Source organism: Eschscholzia californica, unplaced genomic scaffold (genome assembly GCF_041429995.1).
Source record: "Eschscholzia californica isolate CP2 unplaced genomic scaffold, dmEscCali1.0.p SCAF_3, whole genome shotgun sequence".
Taxonomy (NCBI): Eukaryota; Viridiplantae; Streptophyta; class Magnoliopsida; order Ranunculales; family Papaveraceae; genus Eschscholzia; species Eschscholzia californica.
The window spans coordinates 63,383,430-63,394,807 of record NW_028238420.1 but is presented as its reverse complement, the minus strand read 5'-3'; the positions used below and the strand labels follow the sequence as shown (position 1 = coordinate 63,394,807).

The window sequence follows — 11,378 nt, the reverse complement described above, 5'->3', positions numbered from 1 at the left end:
AGTAGAGATTAGTTTTAGTTAGTTGATTATTACTAGATTAGTATTATGTGATTAGGAGAATAAAAGAGTGGATCACCACTATAAATATGTTTTCTATTTGTAGTCTTTATAACTAAATATCAATGAAAATAGTAGTTTTATTTTCGATATTATTGGTAATGGCCTATGGATCATATATATTTATTTGGAAATTCTAACGGTATGGATCAAAGATATGTTCGCAGATAATGGGTTTCAATCGCGTCTTTTGAAAATTTTAATTTTCGGGGTTACGTCCAAACAAATACTATTTGAAAATATTGGGAAAAAAATACGAATAATATTACAATTTGTTTTATCTAAATGGCTCGTTTGATTTCTCTTTTATTCGATCCAGAAACAATAAGATTTGAACTTTGATCTCTCAAGTAGAGAGATATACAAATTATCACTCGACCTAAGAGCTTCACAATTTCTTTGCTATTTGATCAGAACTTCTTCAAAATGTACTTGAGATGTTAGTGTTTAATCTGCTAAAGTATCTTTGTTTCTGCTAGAACAAGTCCTAATATTGTGACCTTTCGCCTTACATAAGCTGCAGGTATAAGTCCTCCTACCTTCATAAGATAACAAGAGTTCCACTGGTATACCAATTGGCTTTAGCTCGACTCGATTAGGACATGTCCTTTGATTATGACCGATTTGACCACAAACCCGACAATGATGGGGACCTCGAGGGCTTAGTGTCTTGATTTGACTTGATTTTGACTTATGACAGGTTCTTCGGTTATGACCTCTTTCTCCACATTGTCGACATTTGAACCGCCTTTCCAAAGATCCATCTCTAATAAGTTCTGGGCAGTAGAATCTCCTGTGTCCTTCCTTCCCACAGTTGCTGCAGAAAAATTTCACTCCTGCCAGAGATGGAAGCTTAGATTTAGCAAGTGGGTCTAAATTTGAATTGAAAAACATGGCAAGAGGAAGTACAAATGATCGTATCCTCAACAAATTCAAGAAAATGAATTTAATCACCTTTCATGGAAATGCTTCTTTTTCGGCGGTTTTCAGGATCGCCGAAGAAAGCTTTCAAGGTATCGGATGCCTTCTTTCTTGCTGCAGCAGTGCCTTTAGCTTGCTGCAAAGAGAGTACAATTCGATTCATCACTCAATGGAACAGTTTTTCGTCTTCAATCAATAATAATGTTCTCGAAAAACAAAATTTGTTGGAAGCAAGATTGGAATACCGAACATGAAAATCGATTACAGAACAATAGTGAATTATCATTTGCTTACCTTAATCGAAGCTACTCTTTCCGCATGTAACTTAGGATCACCATGGAGAATCTTCATCCGTTTAGTAAACAGTCCCGTCTTTGCATTAAGACTCTGCAAGTGTCCAACTAAACGAACAAAATTGAACTTATGAACTGAAAAACTTCTCCCCATTACTAGAAACCATTGTTATAGTACGGAAATGCTATTTGACATGACAATAAGTGACCCGAATGACCCGACAAGGCCAAATTGCTGATGTCATGTGCAAATTTGGCCTTGTCGGGTCATTCGGGCCACCTTTTGTTGTGCCAAGTAGCATTGTTGTTATAGTAAACATAGGATGATAACCTAGAGTTGTGTTTTTATGACCCTAACACGATTTTGTCCAAGTACATGCAAGATGTACAAAAAATATCTCATATATACCCATTGAAGTGACTGACAGTGTCCGACAAGAGAATTCGTACACTACCAATGTTAGAGTTTAAGCGTAAATAGATAAGACAAATAGGTTAGAATCGATAATCATGATAGAGTACCGGTCACCGGAAGAAGAAATAAAGATTAGAATAGTTATTTGCTTATGTAATAGAAAAGTTAAGCAAGAGACTAACTCTTAGGGATCTGCTGATCTTTAATCCAACTTCAGGAGATGGCGAGTGGTATATACGCTTTGATTTTTTCCTCACCTTCAACTTTATATCTAAATTGTCTACCTCATCATCTTCCTTCACTTTAAGAGGCGATCTTCAAAAAGAACGGCCATTAAAGATTAGGTATACACTCGAAGAATATACCACAAGTTACTCCATTATCAAATAATAATGAATAGAAGCCACAAAATGAAAACAACATAAGATATAAGATATAAGTGAATACACGTAGCTAGCTCATAAACTCATTTTGCAGCAACATGTCGGCCGAGCGATCAATGAATCATGACACAAACATGGCTAATTTGCACGGCAACGATAATTTAAGCAAATCTAACAGAAAAAAAATTAGGGGTTTAATAAGTTATACATAGATCGAGCTTTTTCCCATGGTCGCTCATCAATTGACTCTTCCCATATAACACAATCTCCCAAACACTGCTTGCAAGTTCTTATACCCTAGCATAAGTAAAGAAAAAAAAAATAACATTAACGACATTATCACGGACTGAGCTACCAAAAACATGGAAGGGGCATTATGTCATGTATTCTAAGATCTAAACAACAAAACTAGAAGAAAGTATGATGCTTTTGTAGTAATCAAAACAATGATATAGCTAAACGAACTTTTCCATTACAATGAGAACAATCTAATTTCGATCTTTCGATACCACATTCTGCACAAGGAGTATAACCTCTACCCCTACAACTAGGGCAAGGTAGTTCCCTTATATACTGGCCGTTGGGGCCGAACCATGATCTGGGTTTAGGTGTTCCAGAATCAACATTCCTGAAATATGGATTAAGAGTACTCAGATTACCCATTAAAAAGAACAAACAAATGATCATAGAAATACACAAAGAGTAGCAATTTGATCAATTATAGAAACCCCATTAAAAAACCTTGGCTGAAGACCAACTTCAAGCCCAAAAAAGTCCTCAGAAGGATCATAATCAATCTGTATAATCAAAGATATAGAGGAAATCAAGGGTTTAACAAAGGGAAAAAAAATATATAGATTCTGTAATCTGGGTAATTGGGCAGAGATTGGTTAGTACCTGGGTTTGTCTGGGAAGGGAAATTGAATCATCATTCTTAGGAGAAGAAGATGGGTTAGAAGCAAAAGTAGAAGAAATGAAGTTGATTCTTCTGGTTGAGTGAAAGAAAACCCATGTATTAGTTTTTTTCTGTTTCCAGTGAGGAGCAATTTGGAGTTGGAGAGATGAACAAAGGGAAAACATTTGAATGAGAAGTATAACTACCCAAACAAAAATTATCACTTCATAGCAGAGAACAGATGAGAGAGAGTTTAGAGAGAAAGAGAGAGAGTGAGAGGTGGTATGTATGGCGGGGAAGAGAGGTTGTTTGTTGTTGATTTGGATAGGTTAATTACATTTTAGATCCCTTATATATGACCAACTCGCAAAAATGTCCTCCCAGAAATTACTAGCTTCTAAAATAGCTCTGTTCTTTTATTTTTCATTAGTCAATTTTAGCTATTGGTATGCTATGCCCTGCGGATATCCCCGTAGTCAGGATTTAAAGAGAGAAAGTAAATAACTTTTTCTCCAAGTCCGTTCTGAGATATACCTCGGTCGGGTTTCGACCGAAAAATGTGGTTGGTGTAGAATAATTTTGTTTTCTTTTCCTACATTCCCCTTGTGTCTTTATCTCTCATTGTCAGATAAAGGGCTACCGAAAAATGACAGGGCGACTGTCAGTTGACGACCGTTCGCATAAAATAATTTTCAGAAAACAAATAATAATATATCTGTGTTGTTACATTTTTAATTCATCTCGAAAAAAAAGTAGTTTACCCTAAAAACAACAATGTTACATACTTACTTTTTATGTTATAAATAATGTAAATTGAGAAATACATGAGGATGACTCACAACATCTCAGTTAACCTATTGTAACAAAAAAAAAAGTAATGAACCTATGAGCTCTTACATTTTAGAAGCCATATACAAATTTTGGGTATAGGGATTTTAAAGCTAAAGGGTAAACTTTGTCACTTAACGATTGTTATAAAACAAAAATAAGCATAACTGTTTAATTGGTTTTTTTTGTTGAACTCATTTTAATTGGTTGACAATGAAGAAAAAAAAAAAAATTACAAAATAGTTACTACACTTTCCACTATGGTAAATATTCTTTTTTCTACCTTAAAGTCATTAAATTATGTTTCAATAACAACGGTAAACGAAGGGATTGAGGTCCGGCTAAAACAACGTAACCTCAAATGGTTAGCTCTTATTTGGCCCCCAAAATGTAATCAATAAAAAGAAAAGGAGATAAGAAAGAAATAAAATTAAATAATGAGAACCAAAGGGTAAGATGATGACCTAAAAGAAAACTGAAGGAGATGTTAACATGGGGGGTCAAATGAGAGTTTGTCAGAATATAGGTCTCAATAAGAGGAGTTAGTCACTTATCCGGGGGCTAAATTAGGAATAATCCCAATCTAAACCTAAATTTGTTTAGTTTCCGTTAATTAACAACTGGAGGAGTCAGAAACAAGTAGTAGTACTTTAACATCTGAAATCTTATCTAAGTGAAGAAGAAGAAGAAGAGATAGAGAGAGAGAAAAATGCAAACCCTTTCTTCTGGCATCATTCTTAAATGCCCTCAATTTCTCTCTCTAAAATCCAATAACTCCATTAGTACATACCCTTTCTCTTATTCTCCTTCCACAATCTCTGTAAGCTCTTTCCCAAACTTGAAGAAATTCTCTCTAAAATGTACAAGTTCATCAGAGTATTTTGAGAAACAGAGGTTCACTAAACCTCCTGAAGAAACCTTCACTCCCCAATCTCTAGGAGGTTATTCATCTTCTTCTCTGTTATTCTCTTCATCTTTTCTTTTTTAGGGTTTATCTTTTGCTTAATGGGGTTTTGGGTTTTTTTAATACTTGTTTGCAGCTTTGCCTCCTAGGGTTTTTGTGGGTCATTCAATATATAAAGGAAAAGCAGCTCTTACTGTAGAACCTAAATCACCAGAGTTTGTTCCTTTAGATGTATGTAAAGTTGTTTATATATCTTCTTTTTCTCTCTAAGTTGGATTGTTTGATTAGTTTTGTGTATACGGTTTTTTTGTGAATGCAGTCAGGGGCTTTTAAGCTATCTAAAGAGGGATTTGTGCTTCTTCAATTTGCTCCTGCTATTGGGGTTAGGCAATATGATTGGAGCAGAAAGCAAGTAAGCTTCTTTTGTATTGAAATGTCGAAAAATATAGCTTACTTCGATTTATAACCAGTTCTTGGGGTTTCTAGAGTTATAGGATTAATAAATGAACTGATCCTCAATAGGAGATTTTCATGTTTGGGTCCTAGAGAAACTTCACTAATAAAGTTATTCGCAAAGTCGCTATGTGGGTAGAGAAATGTCGGTCAATCCACCTGCGTAAAATGTGATTAGATTAATGAAACAGAAGAACAGTAGGGATTCTTATTACAGAAAGGCAAAAAACGTGTCAATTTTTCACACCTAACGGAGCTCCCATCTGAACAGAATATAGTTGCACAGGATTCATTTTAAGTCTCATATGGCAACACAACTTTGCCAATGTCGAAGAAATTTTACTATGCCAAAGAAAGATGTCTAAATGAACAAAAATGATGGTTTTCCCGGGTACCCACCATTCTAAAGACATGGATGAACCGATAAACCATGAGAATGCTGGCTCGCTCTCATGTGTGAGAAAGGGCGTAAGGAAGATTACTCTTTGACACTAATTATAGTTCGAATGTTATGGTGGCATACCTCTTTCTAGCTCTTATAGATGTGCGTTCTCTCTAAGTTGTTGTTTTGTGCTTTTGAAATATCATCACCTTGTGTAATCATAAATTCTTTCATTTAGGTATTCTCACTCTCAGTTACTGAAATTGGAACTTTGATGGGTCTTGGCCCGAAGGATTCGTGTGAATTTTTTCATGATCCATTCAAGGGGAAAAGGTAATTTGCTGAATTTATCCTTTATGTTAATACATAATCTCTTGTTTAACTTGCTCAAATTACATTTGTTGTTGATGTTTTAACATGGAAGTTTGTCTATTTCCTGTCAATACAAGTATATGGAGATTAACCGCAAAATGAGATCTTTTCGAGAAACCTTCTAAAGTTTGTTCTTTCATATTCTTTCTTTTGATCTAAGTGAGTCAAACCAGTAAGACATGGATTTCAATTTCCATATGCTGACCTTTCACGGAATTTGTTATGTTCCACAGTGAAGAAGGGAAGGTCAGGAAAGTTTTGAAAGCTGAGCCCCTCCCAGATGGCTCCGGGCACTTCTTCAATCTAAGTAATCTCCTCACTATGTACTTTATAACAGCAATTTTCGTATTTACTTTTCCCATTCAAATTACAAACATCCGTAAACTCAAGCCCTAGTTCCATGGAAAACAGAGCTCTCAGGAAGAGTCACCCTATGTTGTCTCTTTGTGCTCGTTTTCTCAGACTTGCACCATTTTTGAAATGGCTTTGCAATTTCCCGTTGTATGAATCAACTGAACGGTAAAATCACAACGGCAAGCCTACAGAGTCGTGAGCCTGGTAGGCCAGCAGATAGCCTACAGAGACATGAGCCTGGTAGCCCAAAGGCTAGCCTACAGAGCCATTAGCTGATTAGCCTAGTAGCCCGACGGCAATTTTTATTTGTTTCATCTTGTAGAGCGGCATCTTATTGTTATTCTAACCCTTCTGTTTCCTTCTAATGATTACTTGTTATAGATGTTCAAAACAAGCTCTTGAATGTCGACGAAAATATTTATATCCCAATTACTAAAGGAGAATTAACTGTTCTCATCTCAGCTTTCAATGTACGTATCATCCTTTCCCGCTTTTCCCAATTTTGTTCAGCTTCTCTTGTTTTCTATATTGCTTCGAAACTCGTACATTTGCAGCTATTATAATTGTAAGGTCGGTCTTTTAATTAGACTGTCTTATGCAGTTCATAATGCCATACCTACTGGGTTGGCACACGTTTGTGAATTCCATTAGGCCATGTGATAACAATCGTGTAAGCAACACCAGTAGTTCGCGTTCTGGGGCTGACTTAGAATGGAGCAGATAGTCGCTTCCGAGTCCTCAATTGGGCAAGTGCAGGACGAAGTACAAAACCACAGAAATGAAGGACGGAGATATAGTTTGTGAGCTATTTTCTCTCCAAGATCGGACTTTTGAGATTTTTGGCACACTTGGGCTTCTATGAAGATTGGAGGAACATGTAAACTTACGTAGGGAGAGAATCGATAAAAATGTTTGTTTTGTTAGTGGCTCAGTCTGACTTAGAATACAACTTTGGCGGTGAAGAAATTAGCGGTGTGCCCGCCAGTATTGAACTACTTGTGATCTTTTTGAGTTTTGAATATTTGGTTCATACTTAAAGATCAAGAAGTATTTTGTTTTGCATAGGGATCTTCCAAAATTTACTCCATTTTAAATCATTTAAGATAACAGACAGAATGGTCGTCTCATAGAATGTTTGACGCCGGAGCAGGAATTGTATCTGAATCTCATGTTTAAATCCATATGGATTCATTCCACAGAAGTCCATTTCTCTTGGTGAGCATAGAATTTGCTCATCCTGCTCCATTAACCAGAGACCATGAGTATAGAATTTGCTCATCCTGCTCCATCAACCACAGACTAATCGATCCAACTTTCATCCAAGTTTTGGTTTGTCGAGTCTGGAGTATCTACCAACATGGCGTGAGTTATGGAATATATTTAGTTTGGTTCGTCCTGTCTTTACCAACATGGCATGAATTACGGAATATATTTAGATCATAGAATCATGAGCTGCTATATGGGTTTATATGCTACTCATGTCTGTCGATAGTTTGATTAATTTAGATCACAAATCTATTCACATACTAGTCCAAATGTAAATTTAGGGTTTTGTTTTTGTATAGTTTGACATAACAATAGATCAAACTACATGAGATTTCGAGCAACTAATCTGAGAAACAGCAAAGATAACAAAATTTGATTAATTTGATCGATCTAGTACTACAACAACCAACGTAGCGTTCATGAACAAATCCCAAAATCGATTGACTAATCGAAAAAAAAACATGGTCGAATAGTTCAAAAACGACATTGCATATATCAAAATTCTTAACTAACAAATGTTATATCTTGTAGAAAAACTAATAAGAACTACATAATTTGCCGATACAATTTCTTTTCTAATGAATCTACTCATCTAAGAACATATAAGAATCAAAACCGATGAGCATTGTTATAAAACAGAAATATAGATCACTTAAAACACTCAAGTACCTTTTCAAGAATCAACTTCGGACTTCAAATTCTCGATAATATCAGCAACAGAACAAGATAGTCTAGCTTCTGAGGATAAAGATTTCACAACCCCATCAATCAAAATAAGCTCATCATGGAATTCAGTATATAAAACCAATGAAGAAAAATGCTCATCCAAAACCAACCCAAGATACTTCACCACAGATTCAAGAGAAGGAACCCATTCACAAGCTTTAAGACCTAATATCAATGAAGCTTTAGGGCAAGGAACTGCTTGAGGAAACTTCTCATACTTCCTTAACCACTTACCCAAGTACCTAACTAAACCCATTATCTCTGTTCCATTCAATCTAGAGAGAGAAAATGACAATGTCAATCTATCAAGATTTGAAGATGCAAATAGATAATGTAAACAGAGTTCAGATGATGAGAATTCATCATATGCAATCATGAGTAAGATTGAAGCTTGTTTAGCTAAAGATTCATGGGTATTTTGATTCATGGCCTTTTCAATAGCTAAAAGAGATTGATTTTCCCAATCTTTTCTCACATTTCTCATAGTTTTATACCCACCTTTAGGTAGAGAGAGGAAGTACTTCAAAAGGGTTAGAAGATCAGAGGATTGAATATCTGAAATATGCTTAATACAGAGACAAAGTAAATCTGATCTCTTCTTCTTCACTAAACTCTCAATCAAATTAGTTGAAGATAACTTACTAACAATTCCATGAGTAATTAGGGTTTCCACAAGATCCCAAAGCTTGAGATTAACACAAGTCTCTAAAATCAAACCAACCACATCTCGTCCAACAAAAAGCCCTACTTTCCCAAGCAAAACCCTCGTATAACTTGAATCAGATTCATCAACTTGAACAGAAAGACCAATTTTTTCCGCAGTTTTCGCCAAGAATGAATTAAGAACCTTTTGAAACTCGTCCTGGTTAAAGGATTTAGGGTTTTTAAGCTTCTTATTCAACTTGTTGGAGAAATGGGTACCTAATTCGATGACTTCAGAATCTGTTTTAGAAATCTCCCATCCTCCAACACGTTTGATAAGAGAAGTATCATCTGTATCTCCATCTTCAGGTTTCAATTTGGTTAGAATCGAATCGGAGTTCAAAATAATTGGATATTTTGGTTGAAAGATTAGGGTTTCGGACTCAGCCGCAGCTTTGGTGATTACTTGAAGTAAAGACATTTGAAGAAAAGAACTCCTAGAAATCTTATGAAACCCTAGATGAACAGAGAAAGAGAGGAAACAAGACCTTGCAGGTTTGGGGAGGAAGTTTATCGTTAGGGTTTTAGAAGTATCAAGTGATTCTATGTATCGAAAGTTCAATTCTTAAGTTACATTGGCAAATCGGGACCGCTAGGGTTAAGAACGACCATGATTTGTAATGTACTAAGAATGCTTTCTTTGACATTTGACACCAAGCCCGTCTAGCTCAGTTGGTAGAGCGCAAGGCTCTTAACCTTGTGGTCGTGGGTTCGAGCCCCACGGTGGGCGATTTACTATTTTTGATTTTTTTTTTTTTGTTCAAATTACTATTTTTGATTTGACTCGTACAAATAATTAGACGAATATTTCAAAATAATTTAATTTAAAAGCCCCTAACTCTATTTTTTGCGTTGCTATTTTTTTAACTAGTGAGAAGATGAAGAAATTACAAATCATCATTATCGAATCACTGTTGCGTTGTTGTTCCTACTTGCCTATTATTATCCCAACCCAAGATGAGAAATTTTTCCACCCCAGTCTTTAATATTTGAAGATCGTAATTTTTTACATTCTCTTTCTCAATTTCCCATATTTTAAATCTAACTAACTTCTCTATATAAACATTGATTAGTTAAAATCTTATTCAGTTTTATATAACATTGGTTATTTATATTGAGATTTTTTATTGCCATATCGTTTACAAATTGTACAATAATACGACTACCTTTTTTGACAGACTCTAAGAGTCATTACACCAATGTGATACGGGTATTAGCATAAATAAATACAAGAATTGAATTAGCCTAATAGCTATCACCATCACAGACATATTAGGTCACAAAGGTCATACAAAGACTCTTAAGGGCATCGTAGTGCCATGAAAGTCTTTATTTTGCTCACCTTTTAACACAAGTTAATTTATGAAAGGGTTTCAAAAAAAAGAAAAAATTTATGAAAGAAATATGGATCAATAGCATCCTATTTCTTTGCATTGAAAAAGCTATTAAAAAAAGGGAGATTTTATAGGCAATGTCCAAAGCTGTTAAAAGTAATCTCGCTAAAGGCAATATCGAGTTTGGTTAAAGACAATGTGTGTTTAAAAGGCAATGCTTCAACAAATGTTTGACCTAACAACCTCATAGTCCGACCACCGATCTTGACTATTTTTATTTCTTCTTCATCTTTTTTTTTCACATCTTTCTCTAATCGCCTGACGACAAGGTATTGTTAAATTGGATACTCCAACCTCAAGCCACACTTCGCCCCACATATCAATGATATTGTTGTTCACGTTGATAAGCTAATAAAAAAGTTCAACAATTAAAAGTTCAGAAAGTTCTCTTTCCATATCCAAGTATGCTTTGTTGTACTTATTACTTTTCTAATATGCTTTTGTTAAACTTTTCTTTCATTTAATCTAGTTTGTATTTACAGCAAATACAAATATGGTGTGTACCTCAAATACACTTTCTCTCTCCATGTTGTTCCTTCTTTGGAGTTTAGTTTTCTAATAGATAGAGATGAGAGGGAACAAGAAGAAGGAAGATGAAGGAGGAACGAAAAAGATGAAGGAGGATGAAGAGACGGAAAAAAATCAGCCCCGAGAATAGCATTGCCTTTAACCAAAATTGGTCATTATGAATTGACTAAGTCAATTTTACAAATACATTGCCTTTAACAATAAAGGACATTGCCTAAAAAATTTCCCTTAGAAAAGTTGATAGATCGATTATTTCATAATGCAATAGGTCAAAGGCAAGAGAATGTGTTCACTATGACTAAAAATATATCATGACTTCACATTTGAATTTTAATTTATTATTACCAAACCAAAGAAACTATTTGTACTTACAAAATAAGTTTATATTCTCGTAATACATTTTTTGTGATGATTTTATTTGTTGTCTTAAGATGATTTTATTTGTTGTCTTAAGTTTGGTATATTAACAATTCTACCCTTAGTAAGATGTCTCCCTTGGAAAAAA

General features: G+C 35.0%; 3 protein-coding genes and 1 non-coding gene across 4 annotated transcripts; 2 read left to right on the top strand and 2 right to left on the bottom strand.

The window, feature by feature from the left end:
• Window positions 1-328: 328 nt before the first annotated feature.
• LOC147553154 (zinc knuckle (CCHC-type) family protein) lies at window positions 329-3,263 on the bottom strand. The gene is made up of 8 exons (XM_086668059.1): window positions 2,967-3,263; window positions 2,811-2,866; window positions 2,535-2,697; window positions 2,278-2,366; window positions 1,869-2,001; window positions 1,273-1,365; window positions 1,012-1,114; window positions 329-893 (listed from the first exon to the last, which is right to left on the bottom strand). The coding sequence occupies exons 1-8, from the start codon at window positions 3,147-3,149 to the stop codon at window positions 505-507; spliced, it is 1,209 nt and encodes a 402-aa protein (XP_086524185.1). The 5' UTR covers window positions 3,150-3,263; the 3' UTR covers window positions 329-504.
• A 1,023-nt stretch (window positions 3,264-4,286) lies between these two features.
• On the top strand, window positions 4,287-7,319 carry LOC147553153 (single-stranded DNA-binding protein WHY1, chloroplastic-like). The gene is made up of 7 exons (XM_086668058.1): window positions 4,287-4,733; window positions 4,833-4,927; window positions 5,016-5,108; window positions 5,770-5,864; window positions 6,137-6,210; window positions 6,639-6,727; window positions 6,859-7,319. The coding sequence occupies exons 1-7, from the start codon at window positions 4,502-4,504 to the stop codon at window positions 6,979-6,981; spliced, it is 801 nt and encodes a 266-aa protein (XP_086524184.1). The 5' UTR covers window positions 4,287-4,501; the 3' UTR covers window positions 6,982-7,319.
• Window positions 7,320-7,870: 551 nt separating this feature from the next.
• Window positions 7,871-9,536, bottom strand: LOC147553152 (uncharacterized). The gene has a single exon (XM_086668057.1). It carries the CDS (start codon window positions 9,370-9,372, stop codon window positions 8,197-8,199), a length of 1,176 nt encoding a protein of 391 aa, XP_086524183.1. The 5' UTR covers window positions 9,373-9,536; the 3' UTR covers window positions 7,871-8,196.
• A 72-nt stretch (window positions 9,537-9,608) lies between these two features.
• TRNAK-CUU (transfer RNA lysine (anticodon CUU)) lies at window positions 9,609-9,681 on the top strand. Its single transcript has one exon. It is a non-coding gene; the product is annotated as a tRNA-Lys (tRNA).
• Window positions 9,682-11,378: the final 1,697 nt, after the last annotated feature.